This window comes from Cebus imitator, unplaced genomic scaffold (assembly GCF_001604975.1).
Source record: "Cebus imitator isolate Cc_AM_T3 unplaced genomic scaffold, Cebus_imitator-1.0 Scaffold137, whole genome shotgun sequence".
NCBI lineage: Eukaryota > Metazoa > Chordata > Mammalia > Primates > Cebidae > Cebus > Cebus imitator.
Window position 1 is genome coordinate 4,072,551 of NW_016107452.1, and position 23,645 is coordinate 4,096,195.

The 23,645-nt window shown below is 48.2% G+C and overlaps 1 protein-coding gene across 1 annotated transcript in view; it reads right to left on the minus strand.

Moving 5' to 3' along the window:
* The window catches only part of PKD1L2 (polycystin 1 like 2), a 118,018-nt gene that overhangs the window by 81,462 nt on the left and 12,911 nt on the right, over positions 1-23,645 (minus strand). Inside the window, 7 exon segments of the mRNA XM_037743212.1 lie at positions 2,986-3,193; positions 5,980-6,097; positions 8,108-8,157; positions 10,292-10,369; positions 14,368-14,772; positions 17,876-18,105; positions 22,512-22,659. Of these exon segments, the coding sequence (XP_037599140.1) occupies positions 2,986-3,193; positions 5,980-6,097; positions 8,108-8,157; positions 10,292-10,369; positions 14,368-14,772; positions 17,876-18,105; positions 22,512-22,659 (1,237 nt within the window).

Genomic DNA, 23,645 nt, shown 5'->3' on the forward strand with positions numbered 1-23,645 from the left:
GGAGACAGAGTCTGGTTCTGTTGACCAGGCTGAAGTACAGTGGCATGATCTTAGCTCACTGCAACCTCTGCCTCCTAGATTCAAGCAATTCTCCTGCCTCATCCTCCCAAATAGCTGGGATTACAGGCGTGTACCACCAAGCCCAGCTAATTTGTTTGTATTTTCAGTAGAGACAGTGTTTTGCTATGTTGGCCTGGCTGGTCTCCAACTCTTGGCCTTAAGTGATCTACCCCTCAGCCTCCCACAGTGCTGGGATTTACAGGCATGAGCCACTGTGCCCGGTTAACATTTTTTCTTATAAATTACCTAGCCTCAGACATTCCTTTGTAACAATGCAAAATGGACTCAGACGGGCATTGTGACCACCGGCTGGTCTTTTGCCCTGTTCTTCTCAAGTCCTTTGAGAGGGTAGGAAATGACCCTTTTTCTTTTCTTTTTCTTTTTTTTTGAGATGGAATCTCACTCTGTCTCCCAGGCAGGAGTGCAATGCACTTCCGCCTTCCGGTTTCAAGCAATTCTCCTGCCTCAGCCTCCCGAGTAGCTGTGATTACAGGCGCCTGCCACCAAAAATCTGGCTAATTTTTGTATTTTTAGTAAAGGTGGGGTTTCACCATATTGGTCAGGCTGGTCTCGAACTCCTGACCATGTGATCCACTGACTTTGACCTCCCAAAGTGCTGGGATTAGAGGCATGAACCATTGTGCCCGGCCACGTCACTTAAACTCTCTAAGCCTCAGTTTCCCGTTTCCTTACCTGCAAAATGAGGGGATAGCCTAGATAATTCCTGTGATTCTTTTTAGATCAGATGGTAGTAAACTAATGCTGTGGTTTAACAGCGTGCCTGCCATACACACATTACTTCCCTTGTATCACAATGCCTGTCCAATGCTCACAGTATTAGAGTGACATGTTAGAATCCCCACATCACAGATGAGCAAACCAGGCCCCGAGAGCTTATGTGATTTGTCCTAAGTGATGGAACTTCTAAGTGGGCAGATAGAACGTGAACCAATATGTCTGGATCCAAACTCTCGGCCTTCTCCATAATGTCTCTGTGATGTCTCTATGCAAGGCAGAGTGACTCCATCTTGGATGCTAATCTGCCATGTTGACTGTTGATTAGCTCCAATTTCAGGAACGCCTCTAAGATTTCTATTCTCTCTCCAGTTCTTTGTGTAAGAGCAAGTACTTACTGTGCGTCCTGCCCTTAAAGAGATTCACGTACTATTCTCGCCTTTCCCTACGATTGTCCTACACATTCCTTCCCCATGGTATCTAAGCCCTGGTTCTGTCGTAAGGGGCTGGCATTCAGTGTCTTGTCTTGCAGCTACCCTGGATATTGTGGTTTCTGTTCACAGGTCTCTATGAAATGTTTCCTTCTTGAAAACTAAATTTGGCGCTTCTTTCTTTGGCCTCTCTGCATCCTCGGACTTCGGGGTAGGTTTGCGTAGACCTGCCCTCCGCAGGACGGTCCCCCAGGTACCCGTTGATCTGAACTTGACAATAGCTCTCGAATCTTCCTCCTCTCCTCATGTCTGTCTTAGTCCATGTGTGCTGGACATTCTCTATCTTCCTCTCCATTCCATTCTCCACCACTTTGCGGCTCTGACCTGGGAGACTGAGCTCCATAGACTGCGTCACCCGAGCTGCCGTAACCTCCACCTTCTGATTGGGTCCAGCCAATGGGAAGCATTGAGGATTGGAGGGTGATAGGAGAGACACTGGGGCATTTAGTCACTGCTTTCCCTGCTCATGTCCCCGATGGGCTGCAGGTGGGAGAGGCTGTGCTCCTTCAACCAAGGCCACAGCTCCCTCTGGGAGGTCCCTTTCCCACAGCGACAGCTTCCAGAGGGTTCTAGTAATGCCATCCTGCTGTCTTACTCCTGCAGTCCTGGGGCTGACAATGGCTTCCCTTGGTTGTAGTCCTGCCTTCTTGCCCCTCACTCATTCCCTTATTCCTGCCCTTACCTGTAAACAGTCTCCTCACCCAGCTCTGTTCCATTCATTCCTGGTTTGGTTGAGGCCTCTGCTCCCTGCAGGGACTGGCGGATAGGCCAAGCTACCTTGAACTCCTTACCTTGACTCCTGTTAGAGCCTGAGCAATCTTCCTGCATCTTCCCTTGCCCTCTTCCAAGTCATTCTCCACGGAGCCACCAGAGCATTTTGAGGCAACATGCTTAGAACTCTTGGATGCTTGGCTGGATGTGGTGGCTCATGCCTGTTATCCCAGCAATTTGGGAGGCCGAGGCAGGTGGATCACCTGAGGTCAGGAGTTCGAGACAAGCCTATCCAACATGGTGAAGCCCCACCTCTACAAAAAATACAAAAATTAGCTGGGTGTGATGTGATCCCAGCCACACGTGCCTGTAATCCTGGCTACTCAGGAGTCTGAGCCACGAGAATTGCTTGAACCTGGGAGGCAGAGGCTGCAGTGAGCTGAGACGCTGCCATTGCACTCCAGCCTGGGAGACAGAGCGAGACTCCATTTTAAAAAAAGAACTCTCAGGTGGTTTCTCTGTATCAGTCTTAGGAAAAAGGCTGAAATCATGACATGACCTGCAAGGCCCCACCTGAGCGAGGCCCTGCCTACACTACCAGCTCCTTCCACCTCTGTCTTCTCCATCCTCAGGACACTAGCCTCTTTCGCTCCCTAATGATTCTCTGCTCCCTCCCTTTGCCTGCTCTGTTCCCGCCCCAGCTGCCCCTTCCCTGCTCTGTGAATTCCTCCTCCTGAAAATCTCTGCTGAACTGCAGTTTCTGAGAGAAGCCTTTCTGACCCCAAGTCAGGGCAGTTTTCCTAGAAGAGCCCTCTCTCCCTTCTTTCATTCATGCCCAGCAGTGCTGATCACCAGGTGGTAACTAACCCCTACGACAACAGAGACCACCAAGCCCTACCCAAAGGCAGTCCCAACCTGAGTGGGTCCTCAGTAAGTGTTGGCTGATTGAATCAATCAGGACTCCGTAGGAACCGCCCACGTGCCCCACCTGACACAAGGCTTGAGATCCCGGGATGCAGACACGTAGAGGCACTGCTCCGCCCTGTTCTCCAGCTCCTGGCCTCTCAGAACAGCCAGGTGCAGGGTGACAGCAGAATCAGGAGGCGGCAGGCAGGATGCTGGAACGACCAGTTCCCTCTGGTCTGTGCGAAGCAGCTGCCTCTCAACACAGCGGCTCCACTGAACCCAGCAATGCCCTGAGAGAAATGGACAGACATTGTTACCCACCAGGAGCCCTGAACTTGGCACACACTGCTACCTTCTGGTTTGGAGTTTTTAGAAGAAGGGGATCATGAATAATAACATCAGCTCCAAATGGAGATTTTAAATTTTTTTGTAATGTCACTTTTATTATTGATTGAGTGATTGATTGAGATGGAGTTTCACTTTTGTTGCCAAAGCTGGAGTGCAATGACATCATCTCGGCTCACTGAAACCTCTACTTCCTGGGTTCAAACGATTCTCCTGCCTCAGCCTCCAGAGTAGCTAGGATTATAGGCACGCACCACTATGCCCAGCTAATTTTTGTATTTTTACTGGAGATGGGGCTTCAACATGTTGACGAGGCTGGTCTCGAACTCCCAACCTCCGGTGATCCACCTGCCTTGGCCTCCCAAAGTGGTGGGATTATAGGTGTGAGCCACTGCGCCCTGCCAAAATGTCACTTTTAATGCAGGTTGCAGAAATGGTGCTGTGGAGGGATGCTTTTGGGAATATGAATCATACTTCACCCAAACTCTGAGCAAACCTGCAGGATGTGGTTGGCTTGTTTTGCACTAGTGAGTTGCACTGGTGCTCAGGCAGGCATGTAGCAGGAGAGGGACCAGGAGGATCTATGGCCCCGGGAGAAGGTCCAGGGCAGCTTCTTATCCTGGTGCAATTGTCATTCCCTGTGGATGAGGCTGTCCATAGCTCCATGTCCCAGTAGGCTAGTGTGGGGTACTGCCATCTGGGAGGCTGCACCTCTGTCTGGGAGGCTGCACCTCTGTCTGGGAGGCTGCACCTCTGTCTAGGAGGCTGTACCTCTGTCTGGGAGGCTGCACCTCTGTCTGGGAGGCTGTACCTCTGTCTGGGAGGCTGCACCTCTGTCTGAGAGGCTGCTGTGTCACCTCCTGCTTTATGTTAGCAGCTCCCTAAGTTTCTGTATCCTCTGCCCTTCAACTCTATTGACAGATGTTTACGCATCAGTACTTCACTTCCCACCATCTCCAATATGGTGGCACATATAGCAGGAGAGAGGCCAGGAGGATCTATAGCCCTGGGAGAATATTCCCAATATTCCTGGGAATATTCCAAGAATTCTAAGATTCCCAGGATATATAGCCCCAGGAGAGTATTCCCAAGGTATATTCCCTGAGTATATTTCCAAACTGTGTTCAGAGTTCAGGCTCATCAGCTCAATCACCTAAACTCTAAACTTGCATCCTCTGTGTTCAGGTAATGAGAATGAATATTCAGAAGGACTTCAAGACCACGTAACAATTAATACCAAAAACCTTACAATGTTGCATGAATTTTGACCCAGCTATTCCATTTCTAGAAATTTATGAAAGTAACCACAGTTATAAATAGAGATTCAACTGTATATGAGCAAACAATTTAAAACAATCTAAATGTCCAAAAAGAGGCTAAAGAAATGATCACACAACCGCCAGATGCGGAGGCTCACGCATAATCCCAGCACTTTGGGAGGCCGAGGCAGGCAGATCACCTGAGGTCAGGAATTTGAAACCAGCCTGGACAGCATGGTGAAACCTCATCTCTACTAAAAATACAAAAATTAGTTGGGGGTGGTGGCGCATGCCTGTAATCCCAGCTACTTGGGAAGCTGAGGCAGGTGAATTGCTTGAACCTGGGAGGGAGGGGTTGCAGTGAGCCAACATTACCAATTGCACTACAGCCTGGGTGACAGAGTAAGACTCCATCTCAAAAATTAAAAAAAAAAAAAAAAAAAAAAAAAAGAGGCCGGGCTGGAATTACAGGCATGTGTCACCATGCCTGGCTAATTTTTTTATTTTTTAGCAGAGATGGGGTTTTGTCACATTGGACAGGCTGGTCTGGAACTCCTTACGTAAAGTGATCCTTCCACCTCAGCCTCCCAAAGTGATGGGATTACAGGCACAAGCCACTGCACCCGGCCCATTTATTTTATTTCTAAAAGGTAAAAGAATGTGATGTAGCTAGTATACATGCCTGTAAAAAACGAGGATACCATAGCTACAATGTGAGTGCTCGTGTTGCCATTTTGGTTTGCTGGAAAATTCCCGACTCACTTCCTCCTTCTAGATTCTCTCCCTAGGGATATACCAAGGGGCTGGGGTAAGGGGAGGAGTTCACGTGAGAGGGGAGGAGCATTTTATCCCTGTTGTTTGGAAATGCCAGCTTGTGGACCAGCTTTTCAGGTTTTATTATTGTTTTAAAATCCTTTAGATCCCCTCACTGCCTGCATTCAGCGCCACCCTTGTTCTGTCACTGCTTTCTCCACCTCCTGTTTCTTTGCTTTCTTTCTTTTTTATTTATTTATTTATCTAGAGATGGAGTCTTGCTCTGTCTCGCAGGCTGGAGTGCAGTGATGCGATCTTGGCTTACTACAATCTCCACCTTCCAGATTCAAACAATTCTCCTGCCTCAGCCGCTTGAGTAGCTGGAATTAACAGTGCGCACCACCATGCCTGGCTAATTTTTGTATTTTTAGTAGAGACAGGGTTTCGCCACGTTGACCAGGCTGGTCTCAATCTCCTGACCTCCAGCGATCCATCTGCCTTGGCCTCCCAAATTGCTGGGATTACAGGCATGAGCCACCAAGCCCGGCCTCACCTCCTATTTCCATGGAATTTGCAAGCTCTGGGAAGTACAAGTTACACAAAAATGTCAGGCATAGGGAAAGCTGGTGTGAAGATTAAGAAAAAGAACAGCAAAATCTGACTGCTGCTCACTGCTTCTTGGTGAAACAGGACAATTCAAGAACTCTATCGTCACCCACCACATGACCATTGGAAGCGTAAATCCTTGTCATTGTCCAGCCAGTCCAGGGTCACTGCTGTGAAAGGATCCACGTATAGACCAGGTTGGATATACACCTTCATGTCGCCTTCTTCTTTCTGCAGAAAAAGCAGCCGGCTGGTGAGACTCCAGCTACAGGGAGCTCAGCCTCACTGTGGGGTGCTGTTGGCACCCGCCTTTCACCCCAGAGCAGTCCGCACCAAGAGCAGCCACAGTGTAAGGTGTGGAGTGGAGACAGGCCCTAGCCAATACCCCCTGACTTTCTTCCCCTCATGGGGCGTGGAGTCGGTGGCTCAGGATCCCTGGGTAAGTCACGTTATTCTGAGTGTGGGCTGGGGGCACACGGGTGTTCCTGGAGTAAGTTCTGCTGGGACTTGTTAAACAGCTCAGGCTGTGGAGCCTCTGGCTCAAGCCCCAAAGTCCTGACCTGAAATAACACGGGGCTACAATGGAACTGAACCCTCAGGGGCCTTTCGTGGCTTGAGAATAAAATCTAAACTTCTTGCCTTGGCCCCTAAGACCCCGCGTGATCTGGCCTCTGTCCATTTCTCTGTAATCTCCTCCATCCCTCTCCTCCTCCAGGCTACAGCCAGACTGGCCTCAGGCCGTTGCCTGCCTCTGATCTCTGCCCACTCAGAAAGCTCTTGTTCTGCTTTCCAGCATGGCTGTCTGCCTTATCTTCATGCGTCCACTTACACATCACCTCTGGAGAGGCCATGTCCGATCACATCAGCCAGACCACGCTGTTCATTACTATCACTGCACCTACTGGTTCTTATTAGACACTTACCACAATTCCTAATTCTATGATAATTTGTTTGTTGGAGTTTTTGGTGTTCTTTCTGTTTTTGAGACAGGGTATTACTCTGTCCCCCAGGCTGGAGTGCAGTGGCACAGCCATGGCTCACTACAGCCTCAGCCTCTCAGGCTCAGGCTGTCCTCCCACCTCAGTGTCCCAAGTAGCTGGGACCACAGCCATGCACCTTATGCCTGGCTAATTTTTATTTTTATTTTTAATTTTTTTGGTAGAGATGTGGGTCTCACTTTGTGGCTCAGGTTGGTCTCAAACTCCTGCGTTCAAGTGATCCTTCCACCTCGGCTTCCCAAAGTGCTGGGATTACAGCCCTGGGCCACCGTACCTGGCCAATATGTTCGTTAGTATCACTCAGCAAGATTCATGAAGGCAGGGACCATACGTGCTTATTCACCATGGCATTCCCAGCCCCTAATACTAAGCCTTGAACATTGTAGATGCCTAATAAGTCTTTGTTATAGAATAACTGCATGCATGAACAAGGTCAACAGCAAGGAGATGAACCTAGTGATGTTATAAAAAACTAAAGAGCCTGGGCCTGTTTTCTTTTTTCCTACTTTTTCTCTTTTTTTTTTTTTTTTTTTTTTTGAGATGAAGTCTCACTCTGTCACCCAGGCTGGAGTGCAGTGGCATGATCTCAGCTCACTGCAACGTCTGCCTGCTGAATTCAAGCAATTCTTCTGCCTCAGCCTCCTGAGTAGCTGGGACTACAAGTGCGTGCCACCACACTGGGCTAAGTTTTGTGTTTTTAGTAGAGACGGAATTTCACCATATTGGCCAGGCTGGTCTTGATCCAGCCTCATGGTCCGCCTGCCTCGGCCTCCCAAACTGCTGGGATTACAGGTGTGAGCCACCACGCCGGGCCTCTGCTTTCTAAATATAAGCATTAAAAGCAATACATTTCTCTCTGAGCACTGCTTTATCTGCATTCCACAAATTTGCATAGGCTGTACTGTCATTGCAATCCAGTTAGAAATATTCTCTAATTTTCCTAGTGATTTCTTCTTGATCTGTTGATTTTTTTAGAAGTGTGCTTTTTAATTGCCAAGATATCTAACAGATATCTACATATGCTAGACAGCTTATTATCAATTTACAAGGTAACTCTGTTGTGATTAGACAACATGCTTTGTTTGAATTCAGTCATTTTGGGACTCTTTTCAAATGGAAGAAGCCTCAGGGATTCTTAGCGCTCTGGCTCTTGGTACCGACAAACCAAAACTCAAAACTAAAACCGAGAGCTTGAACATCTTTTCCTTGTGAGGTTAAATTTAAAAAAAATAATAATACTCACATTCTTTCCTTCAGCATTTGTCCCAGATGGTTCTTGGAGACTGGAAGGGGCTGTGAATACAGCGAGAATGGGTATCAAGCTTTGGTTGGAAACCTTATAAAAGGTTGTCAAAAAGTAGAGTCAGACAGTCATATGGAAAATGCTCCCAGGGGCATCAGCCTGTCTTTGAAAATGGTTTTAGGGAGCATAGCAAACATTCAGGTCACAGGGAAATGGATTAAAAGTGAGCCATCACGTCCACCTCTGGACTGAAGACGTCTCTTTTGTAGTTAAGAAAGAGGCAGCTGTCAATGCAGATAAAACACAAGATTAGATTCAGACGGATGCAGCTATGCATTGCCATTTTCTTTTCAACCCAGTGGCACAATCTCAGCTCACTGCAACCTCCGCCTCCAAGGTTCAAGTGATTCTCCTGCCTCCACCTCCTGGGTAGCAGGGATTACAGGTACCCACCACCACACCCAGCTAATTCTTTTTACTTTTAGCAGAAATGGGGTTTCACCATGTTGGCCAGGCTAGTCTTGAACTCCTGACCTCAGGTGATCCACCCATCTCGGCCTCCCAAAGGGCTGGGATTACAGGCGTGAGCCACCATGCCTGGCCTGCACTGTTAATGTTTAAAAACCAGTAAAGGAGATGGGAGTGAGGAGCCCTGATTTGTAGCGTTTGTCAATTTCCATGGTATAAACCCTCACACCAAGCTATAAACCTGATGCTACCAAATATAGAGTGAGGAGAAATGAGCATGCTCACCTCTGGCAAGTGGGTGGAGTCGGCACCTCACACTATGCTGTGTTTTCAGATTCTCTTATTGGCCTCCTATTGGCTACATGAACTGGGCGGGTGACTTATCCTCTCTGAGTCTTGGCTTCCTCATCTGTAAAAATGCCTAGAGGCCATCCCAATTTCTTAGGGCTCCGGAAAGACTGAATGCAGTGCTGTTTATAGAATTGCTTTGTAAACTATACATCTAGGAAGAATGTTAGTGTGTCAACTTTAAATAATGGAAAAAGGTACACTCAATTGATGTTTCTGAAATATAAATATATATGTATATATATATTTTTTTGAGATGAAGTCTAGCTTTGTCATCCAGGCTGTAGTGCAGTGGCACAATCTCAGCTCACTGCAACCTGTACCTCCCAGGTTCAAGCGATTCTTCTGTGCTGAGTGGCTGGGATTATAGGTGCGCACCACCGCACCCAGCTAATTTTTGTATTTTTAGTAGAGGCGGAGTTTTGCCATGTTGGCCAGGTTGGTCTTGAACTCCTGACCTCAAGTGATCCACTGCCTCGGCCTCCCAAAGTGCTGGGATTGCAGGCATGAGCCACGGTGCCCAGCTGGCTTTTCATTTTCTGAGCTGATAAAATTTCCTTTTGACCCAAGCTAGTTTTAGCTTCTTTTCTGTCCCTTGCTACTTGAATGTCCTAGCAAACATATTCCAGTGAACTCTAAGTCAGTGATGGCAACTGTCACCTAGCTCCCCACCAGCCATCACCCCCGCTTTCCTCCTGGCAGCTAGAATCCAGCTTCTCCCACAGAACCTGAAAATGCTGGATATCTGCTTTTCCAGTGCACTTTATAGCTGGAGACAGGACCCTGCTTTGGTCATGATACCTCAGATGATGATTGCTTAGAGTGAGTGGGAAAGACTTTTACCCTAACAAAAAGAGGTGCACAGGAGGAAACCCTTTCTTCCACTGCTGGATAATGCTGGGTTGACATGCAATGTCTGGAACTGCAGCAGTCACTTTGACTCCTTGAGCAACAACCCTAAGGCAGTCCCACAGCACTAAGGATGGCAGAGCAGAAAGATAGACTCAGGCTGGTTTGTTGCTGGCATCACTGAGCTACCTAGCCAACCCTGGAGCTGCTTACCTCCTACTTCTTATGTGAGACAAGAAAGCCCTGACTCTGAAGCCATTTAGGTTGGACTTGCTGTTACTTGCAGCTTAAAGCATCATAGTGAATGCAAACTCTTGTTTTAGGATTCTGTATCAGTGGTTAAATGTTTTACTGTAAACATCATTGCCTCCTTAGAATAACTGGGGAATTCTAACCATCTGTAGAGCAAGATACATATTCAGAGCCCTGATTGGAAAGGCCCCTCACTAGAGCCCAAGCAGGTGAAACGGCCTGGACTCCTGGTAGAAGGTGTTACGCCCCCTTGCAGAAACACCTTGCCTGTGATAGTGATGTTCCCGATGTCCAGACTCAGGCTGGAGAAGGCATTCCTCACCAGGATGGTGACCAGAAAGGTGCCTGCAATACAAAGGACTCAGAGTCACAGCTGTTGTCATTAATTTGACCGCTTGAACCCAGCTTGCTTCTCTAGTCCACTGATGCCTCCAACGAAGTGTTTCACCTCTGAGCATTTAAGGAATCCCTGCTGTATGCCAGGCATGGTGCAAGGCTCTGGGGACACAGAGATGAAGGAATTTGCTTCTTGTCCTCAAGAGTCTTATCATGTAGTAGTCATGTAGAACAGTGAATGCCAAACCATGGGAGGAATTGGCATAGGGGCATTGTGGGCATTGAGTGGGGCCACTTCAACCTCAGGAGAGAAAGAAATGGTTCACAGGATGGAGCCAGGGCTGGAGCTAAATTCCAATGGTGAAGTAGGTGCTCGATAGATAAGACTGGGGATTTCCAGGAGGAAGAGACATGGCAGGATTCTGAGAATGGTGGAGAGAGTGGAGAAGGAATTTTCTTTTTCTCAGCAGGGTCTCACTCTATCATCCAGACTAGAATGCAGTGGCACAGTCTCAGCTCAGCACAACCTCTGCCTCCCAGGCTCAAGCGATTCTCCTGCCTCAGTTTCCCAAGTAGCTGGAATTATAGGCACATGCCACCACGCCCAGCTAATTTTGGTATTTTTAGTAGAGATGGGGTTTCGCCACGTTGGCCAGGCTTGGAGAAGGATGTATAAGGTTTATTTAGATGCATGTGTGTCCCATTCCTTCTCCCTAATGGGGAAGGGGTGGTGGGGAGGGGCTACCTTCTGTCTTCTCAAGCCCAGAGAGAAGCGCTTCAGAGCGGAGCCTTCCTTGGAAAGCCTGGTTTGTGTTTGTTTGGGGTCTGTGTGGAGAGGCTCCATACTAATGCCCTTGAAGGAACAGTCTGTGATAGGAAGATGTGTGCGTGGGGAGGGGGCGGGAGGAAGGGGCTGCATTTGGCTGGGAGTAGGTCAAGAAATGGGTCAGAGTTTTCTGTGGACCAGATGTGTGCCTTGGGGAGAGGGGTGCTGATGAGGGCAGAGAGAATGAAGAGTCCAAGAGAGAGAGGGGAGGTGGCCAGGGAGAAGCAGCCACGGCATGTGGCCAGCTAAAAGGGAGGCATCCCCTACCATCCCAGGAGCAAAGGTCTATAAGGCCCAGCTGGGGTTCCCAACAACCCAGAAAAGCTCCTACAAGGAAGAGGCAGCCTTGGCCAGGTGCGGTGGCTCACACCTGTAATCTCAGCACTTTGGGAGGCCGAGGCAGGCAGATCACCTAAGGTCAGGAGTTCGAAGCCAGCCTGACCAACATAGAGAAATCCCGTCTTTACTAAAAATACAAAATTTGCCGGGCGTGGTGGCGAATGCCTGTAGTCCCAGCTACTCCGGAGGCGGAGGCAGGAGAATCGCTTAAACCCAGGAGGCGGAGGTTGTAGTGATCTGAGATCGCACCGATCCAATCCTCTCCAGCCTGGGCAACAAGAGCAAAACTCCATCAAGAAAGAGAGAGAGAGAGAAAAGGAAGGGAGGGGGGAGGGAGGGAGAGAGGGAGGGAGGGAGAGAAAAAGCAAGAAGAAAGGAAAGAAAGAAGCAGCTTCAAAAATTTGCTAGGCCCTAAGAACCCCGCCAGCCAGGACTGGGCCAGCACCACCAAGTGCAAATGTCCTGTCCTGTCCTGTTCTCTTTTCATCCTTCCACCTCTGGAGTCGTCCAAATCTGTTGGCCTTAGGGGCAGGAAAATTCTGTTAATCATCTAATACAGAGCAGGAAGGTCACAAAGCACGCGGAGATTTTATCAGAGAGGGATCAGCTTCCCCTTCGGAGTGGCCTTTATAGCAGTGAATTTTATGGAAGGAGTAATTTTTATAGGTGACAAAGCAGAATCTGCATCTGGTGTGATTTCCCAGCTGCAGCAGCCTCCAGACTTTCCCTCCTCCAACCCGGACCCTTGGGATCTGGCAAAGACCCGGTGGTTTTCTTCTCGATCCTATGGTGCCTTCTGCTATCTGGTTTGTGGAGTTGCTCGCAGAGAGCATGGTAACCCCACACCTGCACAGTGTCCCCCGTTTTCTATCGCACCTCTGAGATCCAGGGGGAGCTACGGGCAGGTCCTGGATAGGCCGGAGACTCTGCCATTCTCATCACATTTGTGCCTGCTGATCTCATCACAGGGCACTCAAGGACTCTCTGTTCCTTCCGATTAAGTGCACATGGGCACTGTGGCCACCTCCACCCCTCACCCCCCCGGCTGGTGCCTGCCAGTCTGTCCTCCAATCAGCATCATGGCGAATACTTCTGAGATAGGCTAGAGATGGGACTTGGACCCCTGCCCTGCCTCATTGAGGACTCGGCTACAAGCTGGCAGGGGGAGGGTGGCCCATGGCAGGCACGGACCGCAGTCAGATCATCCAGACCGTGCACCATGAATCTTGCTCAAGATACCATACCCACTGATTGCAGACTTTGAAGAAACTGAAACAAACAGCTCCCATCTTAAATCTTACTCGAGGGAGTTAACCCTATGGCCTACATGCACAGAAGACCAGAAAAATCACCAGTCTTTACCCTTTGCCTCATTGTAATACTAAAAATCGTACCAAGGGGTGGAGATTTAACATGCTAATGAGACATGCCACACATCAAGAAGCATGTGACCAGACTGCACAGGCACTGAAAATTCCCCACCCTCACAATCTTAAACATCACCCTTTTCCTACCCTACCTCCTTTAAGAACGCCAGGCACGGTGGCTCATGCCTGTAATCCCAGCACTTTGGGAGGTCGAGGTGGGTAGATCATGTGGGATCAGGAGTTCAAGTCCAGCCTGGCCAACAAAGTGAAACCCCATCTCTGCTAAAACACAAAAATTAGTCGGGCATGGTGGTGCATGCCTGTAGTCTCAGCTACTCAGGAGGTTGAGGCAGGAGAATCACTTGAACCCTGGAGGTGCAGGTTGAAGCGAGCCGAGATGACGCCACTACACTCCAGCCTGGGCGACAGAGTGAGACTCTGTCTCAAAAAATAATAATAATAAAAAAGGCAGGCCGGGTGCAATGGCTCACCCCTGTAATCCCAGCATTTTGGGAGGCCAAGGCAGGTGGATCGCCTGAGGTCGGGAGTTTGAAACCAGCGGGGCCAAAATGGTGAAACCCCATCTCTACTAAAAACAAACAAACAAAAAAAACAAAAAATCGGGCCTGGTGGTGCACATCAGTAATCCCAGCTGCTTGGGAGGCTGAGGCACAAGAATTGCTTGAACCCAGGAGGCAGAGGTTGCAGCGAGCTGAGATCGTGCCACTGTACTCTAGCCTGGGCGACAGAGCAAGACTCAATCTCAAAAACAAACAAACAAAACAAAAAACGCCCTCCCAACTCTCTTCAGAGAGTCAACCCCTGAACTTCCACTCCAGTGCTGCCTCGTTTACGTTTGAACATAAGCCTCTAATAAAAGCGTCGTCCGGGAAAGTGTGAGTATGTGAGAGCCTAAGACCCCGTGGCCGGCAAGGCTTCCTCGCTCCATCACCGTCTCTGCCATCCTTGGTTTTCACCTATCTTTGCCCCTAGGGCATCACCTGCAGTTTCCCAAGCCACACTCTTCTCCAGGGATGTTTGAAGAAATCTGAATATGCCTGCTCTCTTACAGGAGCCCTAAATGGGGGTGATTTGGCAATATCTGACATTTTTATCATCACGACTTGGGGTGCTGGTGCTCCTAGCGTCTCGCGAATAACAGCCAGGGATGCTAAAACTCCTTCAGTACCAGGCCCCAACTGTAACAAGGAATGATCCAGCCCCAAATGTCAGAAGTGGCAACGCTGAGAACCTCTGCAACTGGAAACTCCATGATGGCAGATAACACCTGGCTGTTCCTTCTCTTGTGACCCAGGCAGAGGGCATGGTAACCCCACACCTGCACAGTACCACCCACATCTGTAAACCACATCTATGTCCAGGACATGCTGGAAAACCGGCTGGCAGGACCCTGGGCACCAAGTCAGAAAGGGAAGAGGAGGGGCATCGGAAGGGGAACCACCAACCCCATGTACCTTCAACGGGAACAGCCAGGTGGTAAATCCCAAATGGCTCCCCAGAGCTCACTTGCTTGTGAGAGAAGGTTGCATTGAGTCCTGCCAGCTCAAATGTTGTCTCCTCTGGGGTGCCCTGAGCCACTGAGACATTGATCAATAGGTCCTGTCCAAGTTCCACATGGTCAGAAGCCCAGGAGGCCTGCAACCCGGAAAGCAGCTCCACCAAGTAGATTGTGACGTTCCTGGAGAGTGCGGAGGTGGTGGTGTTGCTGGTGGCTTGGATCTCCAGGCAGTGCTTCCCAGGGCCCATCAGTTTCTGGGTTTCTCTGTCCAGGGTCAGATTGTATGGCAGTGAGCCCCTTTGGGTGGTGGACTCGGTCAGGGCTATGTCACCCGAAAGCACAGTGTAACTGACTTCTGTTCCTAGGTGGGGTAAGAAAAATTGAAGACTGTTGGTACCAGCCATGCGGTTGGTAACACTGTGTCAGTTTAGACTCAGTCTCTGAAGCCTGATTCTGGATATAGACAGGGATACAGATACAGATAGAAAAAAGTATGTAAGGATGTGCCCCTTTCTTCAAATATTCATGGTGATTATCCCTGAGTATTAGGTGAATGAGTGATGTCGTCTTTTTGGGGGTCCTCTCCGTTCATGTGCATATTCTTATTCATACTATGCATGTGTTACCTGAGAACCTAAGTATTTATAATTAAAAAATTACCACATTTAGTTGCCAGAGACATCATGGTCGGGGGAGGAGGAGGACTAAAAGGGAGCATCTCTTAAGGGTGTGGGCCGATTTTTATGCATGAGAATGATCTTCGGGTCTTGTTTTAAGCAGGACCAAGTGAAGCCATTCCTTCAGCCTGTGCTGCTGACTGCCGGAACCCTGCAAACCAACATGAGAACTCAGCCCATTCGTGGTAAGATGGGGCTCCCTTGCAGTTTGCTGATGGTTGTTCTTACTGGATGCTAAATATTGTGGTTGACTCTTAAAATCTGACTTATATCAACAAATTAGGATTCTTTTTTTTTTGAGATGGAGTCTCGCTTTGTTGCCCAGACTAGAGTGCAGTGGCACAACCTTGGCTCACTGCAACCTCTGCTTCCCAGGTTCAAGCAATTCTTCTGCCTCAGTCTCCTGAGTAGCTGGGACTACAGGCGCCCACCACCATGCCCAGCTAATTTGTGTATTTTTAGTAGAAACAGGGTTTCACCGTATTGGCCAGACTGGTCTCGAACTCCTGGCCTCGTGATCCACCTGCCTCGGCCTCCCAAAGTGTTGGGATTACAGGCATGAGCCATCGCCTCTGGCAGGATTCTTTCCAATAAAAACCAAGCTAGTATAGTTCTTGTTTGAATAATGGTGATGATGATGATGATGATTTTGATGACTATGATGTAAGCCCCATAAGAATGGAAACGCTGACTTTCATATTTACTGCTGCTTCCCCCACACCTGGCACTCAATTACATTAGTAGGATGAGTCAGTAAATGAAGGATTATTTTGTTTCATCAGGTGCACATATGAGCTCTGTTCATCCAACAAGCACAGAAGAACACAGGGGGTTTCCTAAGCACTCTGTTAAAGTCCCATATGGCTTCCATAGTTATTGCAATGAGAGGGCTCCAGGTGGGATGTGAGGTCAAACCGAGCCACTTGCTCATTGCTCTAGCTCTGTGCTGCCCTATTTGCAACAACGGGCCTCTATTCTGATCTTGAACTGGACCTGGGTTTCAGGAAAGACGCTGCCCTGGGTGAGGATGGATCTTAGCCAGAAGGGTCTCTATTTAGAGAAGGAATGATAATTAAAATATTTAACAACCAACACTGCATGGGCACCAACCAATTAGAATGGATGCTCTGATGAATCAGAATAGACACTGAGACCAACAAATAGATGCCATGACCAATCAGAATAGACACTGTGACCAATCAGAATGGACACCGTAACCAATCAAAATAGACATGACAACCCATCAGAGCAGTCTCTGTGACCAATCAGAAAACATACTATGGCCAGGTGCAGTAGCTCATGCCTGTAATCCCAGCACTTTGGGAGGCCAAGACAGGCAGATCACCTGAGGTCAAGAGCTCGAGATCAGCCTTGCCAACATAGCAAAACCCATCTCTACTAAAAATACAAAAAAAATTAACCAGGCATGGTGGCACACACCTGTAGTCCCAGCTACTTGGGAGGCTGAGTCACGAGAATAATTTGAACCCTGGTGATGGAGGCTGCAGTGAGCTGAGATCGCACCACTGTACTCCAGCCTGGGCAACAGAGCAAGACTGTGTCTCAAAAAAAAAAAAAAAAAAATAGAGACTGTAACCAATCAGAATGGACATGACAACCAATCAGAGCAGTATCTGTGACCAATCAGAAAACACACTGTGACCAATCAGAGTGGACCCCAGCCAGAACAGCTGGCATGTATACCAGTGAGTGCAGCTGGATACTGGCCCTGGTGAGGGGCAATGTGACTGTGCCAAGCTAGTCAATGCTGGCTGCAGTGAGGGGGCTCAGGCCCAGTTGGTAGCAGTCTCAGTGCCACCTCATCCTATTCAAATTCCCAACAGGAAGTGACTTGGGAGTTCGGTTCTACAGGGATGCAAAGAAGGGCCTTTGGAAGGCTGGGAGCACTTACTAGCTTTCCAGCCTTCTGACTCTGGGCAAATGTTTTAACCTTTCTGTGTCTTCATTTCCTTATCTGTGAAATGAAGATAATACTAGTATGTGCTGAGTAGGAAAGTTTACGCAAAGCACTTAGAACTGTGCCTGGTACACACTTGGTGCTAAAAAAATGAATAAATGATAGTTTAAAAATGAATTCATCTGGGCGCACTGGCTCATGCCTATAATCCCAGCACTTTGGGAGGCTGAGGTGGTGGATCATCTGAGGTCAAGAGTTTGAGACCAGCCTGACCAACATGGTGAAACCTCATCTCTACTAAATGCAAAAAATTAACCAGGCATGGTGGCTTATGCCTGTAATCCCAGCTACTTGGGAGGCTGAGGCAGGAGAATCACTTGAACCCAGGAAGTGAAGGTTGCAGTGAGCCGAGATTGTACCATTACACTGCACTTGGGCAAAAACAAAAACAAAAACAAACTCAGAAGGTGATCCTTGTTACTATTTAATGTTTTTGTTTTTTTTTTTTGAAACAGGGTCTTAGTCTGTTGGCCTGGCTGGAATGCAGTGGCACAGTCTCAGCTCACTGCAGCCTCAACCTCTCAGGTTCAAGCCATCCTCCCACCTCAGCCACCCATGTAGCTGGGACTATAGGCATGTGCAAGTGTACCTGACTCATTTTTGTACCTTCTGTAGAAATGGGGTCTCACCATGTTGCCTCAAGGCTGGTCTCAAGTGATGCACCTGCCTCAGCCTCCCAAATTGACGGAATTACAGGTATGAGCCACAGTGTCCAGCCCACTATTTATTAAGGCCTGGCAGTTGGATAGGTTTGGAGGAAATCAGGGATTTTATAGCTTGCCTTGATGTGCTCAATTCTGTAGACTCACCTCCATCAAGCTCCACCTGAATCCACAGAGGATCCCCAAAGACAGCCTGGCAAAGGGGGCCGGCTCCTGACTTGGACAGGCCAGGGCACGCAGTCACATTGAGCCTCTCCATCTTGTCCCGCATGATCACTTGCTTCTGAGCTGTCACATGCCACTCGCTGGTTGTACACTCGGCAAACACAGTGAATTCCCCAGGAGATGTGAACTGGTGAGTCACATTGCTGGACACACTGCCGGTCACAGTCAGGGACATTACCAGTGTTGGGAAAACACAAAGACACGCATTTACACACACACTGACAAGGTTTGGATCTGTGCTCCTGCCCAAATCTCATGCTGAATTGTAATCAACATGTTATATGTAAATGGTGCCGCAAAAGAGGCAGCACTCAAATATAAATTTGCTCAGCAAGGCAATTTACTTCTATAGAAGGGTGCAGCTCACAGATGGAACAATGGTGAGCACACACCTGGACAAGGGAGGGAAAGGGGTTCTTATTCCTGATGCAGGTAGCCCCTACTGCTGTGTTGTTCCCTTATTGGCTAGGGTTGGACAACACAGTCCAGTCTAATTCTGATTGGCTCTTTTAAGGGGAACAGGGGTATGAGCCGGAGTGGTGGGGTGGGTAGTTTGGCAGGAAGGACGGTTAGGGGACAGGTCAGAGCAGGTAGTCAGGGATGACTTGGTCAAAGCAGGTGACCGGGGCAGGTGACTGGGGCAGGTGACCAGGATGAGTCAGGACAGAGCAGGGGACTGGGAGAACAGATGTGAACTACTGATTAGAACTGGTGGAAAAGGTTGTTTACTGAAACTGTGAGGAAGTTAAACTTAAAATGGAAGACAAAGAACTGAGCATACTGACATACTGATTCTTTGAAGAGAAACTTGGAGTTCACTGTATCTAACATCCCCAGTGTTGGTGGTGGGACCTGGTGGAAGGTGATTGGCTCATGGGAGCGGTTTCTCGTGAATGGCTTGGCAGCATCCCCTTGGTACTGTTCTCTTTGACAGTGAGTGGGTTCTCACAAGATCTGGTTGTTTAAAAATCCTTGGCTGGCTGGGCGTGGTGGCTCACGCCTGTAATTCCAGCACTTTTGGGAGGCCGAGGTAGGCAGATCACTTGATGTCAGGAGTTTGAGACCAGCCTGGCCAACATGGTGAAACACCGTCTCTACTAAAAATACAAAAATTAGCCGGGCATGGTGGTGCACACCTGTAACCCAGGTACTAAGGAGGCTGAGGCAGGAGGATTGCTTGAACCCAGAAGGCAGAGGTTGCAGTGAGCTGAGATCGCACCACTGCACTCCAGCCTGGGTGACAGAGTAAGACCTTGTCACACACACAAAAAATTATCAAGTGAGTATTAGTAACATTAGCAATAATGTTAACAGCTTAGACCATGTAGTTCCTGGCCTAAAAACCCTGCTGTTATCCTCTGTAGTGGGTGCTGTAGGGCGTCCCCCAGATTCCACCCTTGAAGCCTAAGGCATGCATTCCCCCAATACGCCTATGAGCTGTGGCTGCAGGCTCACAGCTGAATCCATGTCCAGGAGTCCCTTTTAGCCAAAGGGAGCTGCCTTGCTTAAGCCAACCTCCCCTCCCGCAGGCATCCTGCACCACTGAGTGCTCAATGCCAGGGTAAAATGGTCTGGCTCTCTGGCCTCAATTGGAAACAATTCTGAAGGCCATCCCCGCTCAGAGGTTTCTGCAGGATGGGCAAGGCCTCAGTGGCCCCTGCCTTCCAGTTCAACTCTCCTCTTGCCTCATCTTAGTACTCCCTCCCCGTGCTCCACATCAGAGTCTATTTCCTGGTCCCTGTGAGACAAAGCAGCAAACTCAAGGAGACAGGTGTGCTCATTTCTGTTTGCCAGCATATCTCAGGAAGCCCCAACTTTGCAGTGACAGGCAGCCCTCCAGAAGAACACTTTGAAGACAAAACAGAATAGAGCACTCGGCTTCCACGTTTCTAGCCTGAGTCACTATATTCCTAAAAAGATATATGACTCTGTTCCTTTTCTTACATATAAGATAATGTTTGAGATGGATAGTGATTATGCTTCTGCAATATGTAACAAGATTTTTTTTTTTTTTTGAGACAGAGTTTCTCTCTGTTTTCCAGGCTCGAGAGCAGTGGCATGATCTTGACTCACTGCAACCTCCGCCTCTCAGGTTCAAGCGATTCTCCTCCATCAGCCTCCCATGTACCACCACGTCCGGCTAATTTTTGTGTGTTTTTGTTTATTTGTTTGTTTTAGTAGAGATGGGGTTTCACCATGTTGGCCGGGCTGGTCTTGAACTCCTGACTCCAAGTGATCCATCCACCTTGGCCTCCCAAAGTGCTGGGATTACAGGCATGAGCTACCGAAGCCAGCCAACAAGATAAATTTTAGTTGTCTTGAGCCAGATGTACTCTTGCACTCAAACTTTGATGTGATTTTATGTGGACTGAACCTCCACAACCCATATATAAGCTATGGGCTGAAACGCTGTTTGGAGCAGTCTGGCAGAAGCTCTTTGAAAGATTCCTACCAAAAAAAATTAAAAAGAAAGAAAGAAAATCTCCTCCTGGGCGGTGGTCGTCAGTCCACAGTTTGCAGTAAGACTTCTAAATAAAACTAACCATAATTATGTAAAAAGCTTGATTTTGTTTTAGTTGACAGACCCCACCTACGTTAGGTGGGGCATCAAAGGCTCTTCAGGAACAGCCTCCTGCTGAATGTCCCAGCATCTGTCATTTTTCCACAGAAGCCTGAACTCCAGGCATGGGGAGGTGCTTGCAGTCATTTGAATATGTTCCACCCTTTCGGGTCCATGCTGCTCTCTTTTCTCTAGATCCATGGCTTCTACCTTATAATTCAGGTTCCCCCAGACAGGGCTTTAGCTCTAGGTCACGCTAAGGCTTGTATTGTTTTGTGGATTATTGGTTTCCAGACAAATCTCTGCGCTCCCAACATCAGTGTTGGCAGAAGCTGCTCTGATTAATAACGGAAGAACAATGTCAATTCCTAGATCTGACAGTAGGTGGCACTTAGCTAACTAACGCTGGATTCTCACAGATTTCACCACATGCAAATTGTTCTGTAAGGCCAATAATACAATATCAGAAATGTAGAAAATTTTCCATGACAGAGAAACAAAAAGGCCCTCCATGCAAATGAACATGAGGCAAGGTGAAAAGGAGCTTCTAAAAGAGACGTCTTCTGACTTCTATACAATGTAATTCCCCCCATTAGCTCATGTTATTTAACTACAATGGACATGAAGGGTTTGATTTAAAAATCTCACCTCTTAGACTAATGAGGAGTTAACAAAAAGTAGGAGGTTGTACCAATACTTAAAAGAAAAACACAGTGATATTTACACAAACTATGTGGCTTCCGTATACTAAAAAATCAAAATTCGTGCGATTTTTCATGTTGTAAATTGAGTACTGTGGCTGCTGGTATTGATAAGAAGTCATCACAAAGGCATTTCCCACTGTTTATAAAAATGATTTTTAAAGGTAGGTGGCGACTAGGCACAGTGACTCACACCTGTAAGCCCAGAACTTTGAGAGGCCGAGGTGGGCGGATCACCCTAGGTCAGAAGTTCAAGACCAGCCTGGCCAACACGGCGAAACCCCATCTCTACTAAAAATACAAAAATTAGCTGGACATGGTGGAGCACACCTATAGTCCCAGATACTCAGGATGCCGAGGCAGGAGAATCACTCGAACCTGGGAGGTAGAGGTTGCAGTGAGCTGAGATCTCACCACTGCACTCCAGCCTGGGCGATAGAGTGAGACCCTGTATCGAAAAAAAGAAAAGAAAGAGAACAAAAAATCTATGAGGTAGTGTGTTTGCAAAAGTAGCAGCAGGCCGGGCTTAGTGGCCCACGCCTGTAATCTCAACACTTTGAGAGGCTGAGGTGGGTGGATCATGAGGTCAGGAGTTCAAGACAAGCCTGGCCAAGATGCTGAAACCCCATCTCTACTAAAAATACAAAAAATTAGCCAGGCATGGTAGCATGTACCTGTAATCCCAGCTACTCAGGAGGCTGAGGCAGGGAATTGCTTGAACCCAGGAGGCAGAGGTTGCTGTGAGCCAGGATCATACCACTGCACTCCAGCCTGGGCGACAGAGCGAGATTCCATCTCCAAAAAACATAGCAGCAACAGTTCCTCCCATTCCTGAATGGGAGCGCCTTGCAGTGCGGCTCCATGCTCCATCTGTCAGTAGGTGGGAGCTACTTCTCCACCTCTTGAATCTGGTCTTAGCCATGGAAATTGCTTTGGCCAATGGTGTCTTAGAAATGTAACATGAGCAGAGATTTGAAAAATGTTTGCTCATCAGGCTCTGCTGTCATCTGCAGCTAGGGACATTTTGCCACTGTGTGAATGAGCATAGGCTAACCTGTTGGGTGATGAACAGCACATGCCTCTAGCTGACATCCAGCTGACCACTAGACGTGAGTGAGGAAGGTCTTCCTAGACAGCCCACCCCAGCCAACTGCACACAGACACGAAAAGCCACCAGGTCTCCAAAGAACCATAAGAAATGGTAACTTGTTTGAAGCCACCAACTTTTGGGTTGGTTTGTTAGGTGGCAAAAAAACTGATGATAAGACCTGACTCAAGGCTCAGAGATTCCTCTTACCTGGGGGGGTAGTAGGGATCAAAAGTGTGGCCGTCTCCTGTACTAATTATACAGGACAGGTTTCCTATGTAGGGCGAGAGGAGCCATGTCAGAGAGATGGTGACATTGTCAAAGATGAAACTCTCACTGGACACCATCAGCTGCAGGCCTGTGGACCAAAACACAAAATACTGCATGTCCTTGTGAAACAAAATTGCACATTTCTGTTTATAACCTACTCTCTTCTGGCTACCTGTCCAGTATTTTTATGTGGACCTTTCTTTTTGTTTTTTTTTTTTAGACAGGGTCTTGTTCTTTCACCCAGGCTGGATGACAGTGGCACAATCGTGGCTCACCATAGCCTTCATCTGCCCAGGCTCAGGTGATCCTCCCACCTCAGTAGAGACTAAGTAGCTGGGATTACAGGTGTGTACTACCACACACAGCAAATTTTTATTTTTATTTTTATTTTTTGAGACAGAATTTCACTCTGTCACCTAGGCTGGAGGGCAGTGGTGTGATCTTTGCTCACTGCAACCTCTGCCTCCCGGGTTCAAGTGATTCTCCCACCTCAGCCACCCAAGTGCCTGGGACTACAGGTGCATGCCACTACGCCTGGCTAATTTTTGTATTTTTTTGGTAGAGACAGGGTTTCGCCATGTTGGCTGGCTAGTCTAAAACTTTTGACCTCAAGTGATCCACCCTTCCTCATCCTACCAAAGTGCTGGGATTACAGGCATGAGCCATGCACCCAGCCTAATTTTTATACTTTTTGTAGAGACTGGGTTTCTCCATGTTTCCAAGGCTGGTCTCAAATTCCTGGGTTCAAGCTGTCCTCCTGCCTTGGCATCCCAAAGTGCTGGGATTACAGATGTGAGAAACCGCACGTAGCCGAAGGGAAAAATTTTGAATAAGGAAGTCTCTTAGCACAAAGAGATCAGCCCATGTGGGTGGCTCCTGCCTCTGTTTTCAGGGGAAGATGGACATGCCATGAAATAAGAGGGAAATTTCTATTTGTTTTTTGTTTTTTGAGATGGAGTTTGGCTGGGTGCGGTTGCTCACGCCTGTAAACCAAGCACTTTGGAGGCCAAGGCGGGCGGATCACCTGAGGTCGGAGTTCAAGACCAGCCTGACCAACATGGTGAAACCTCATCT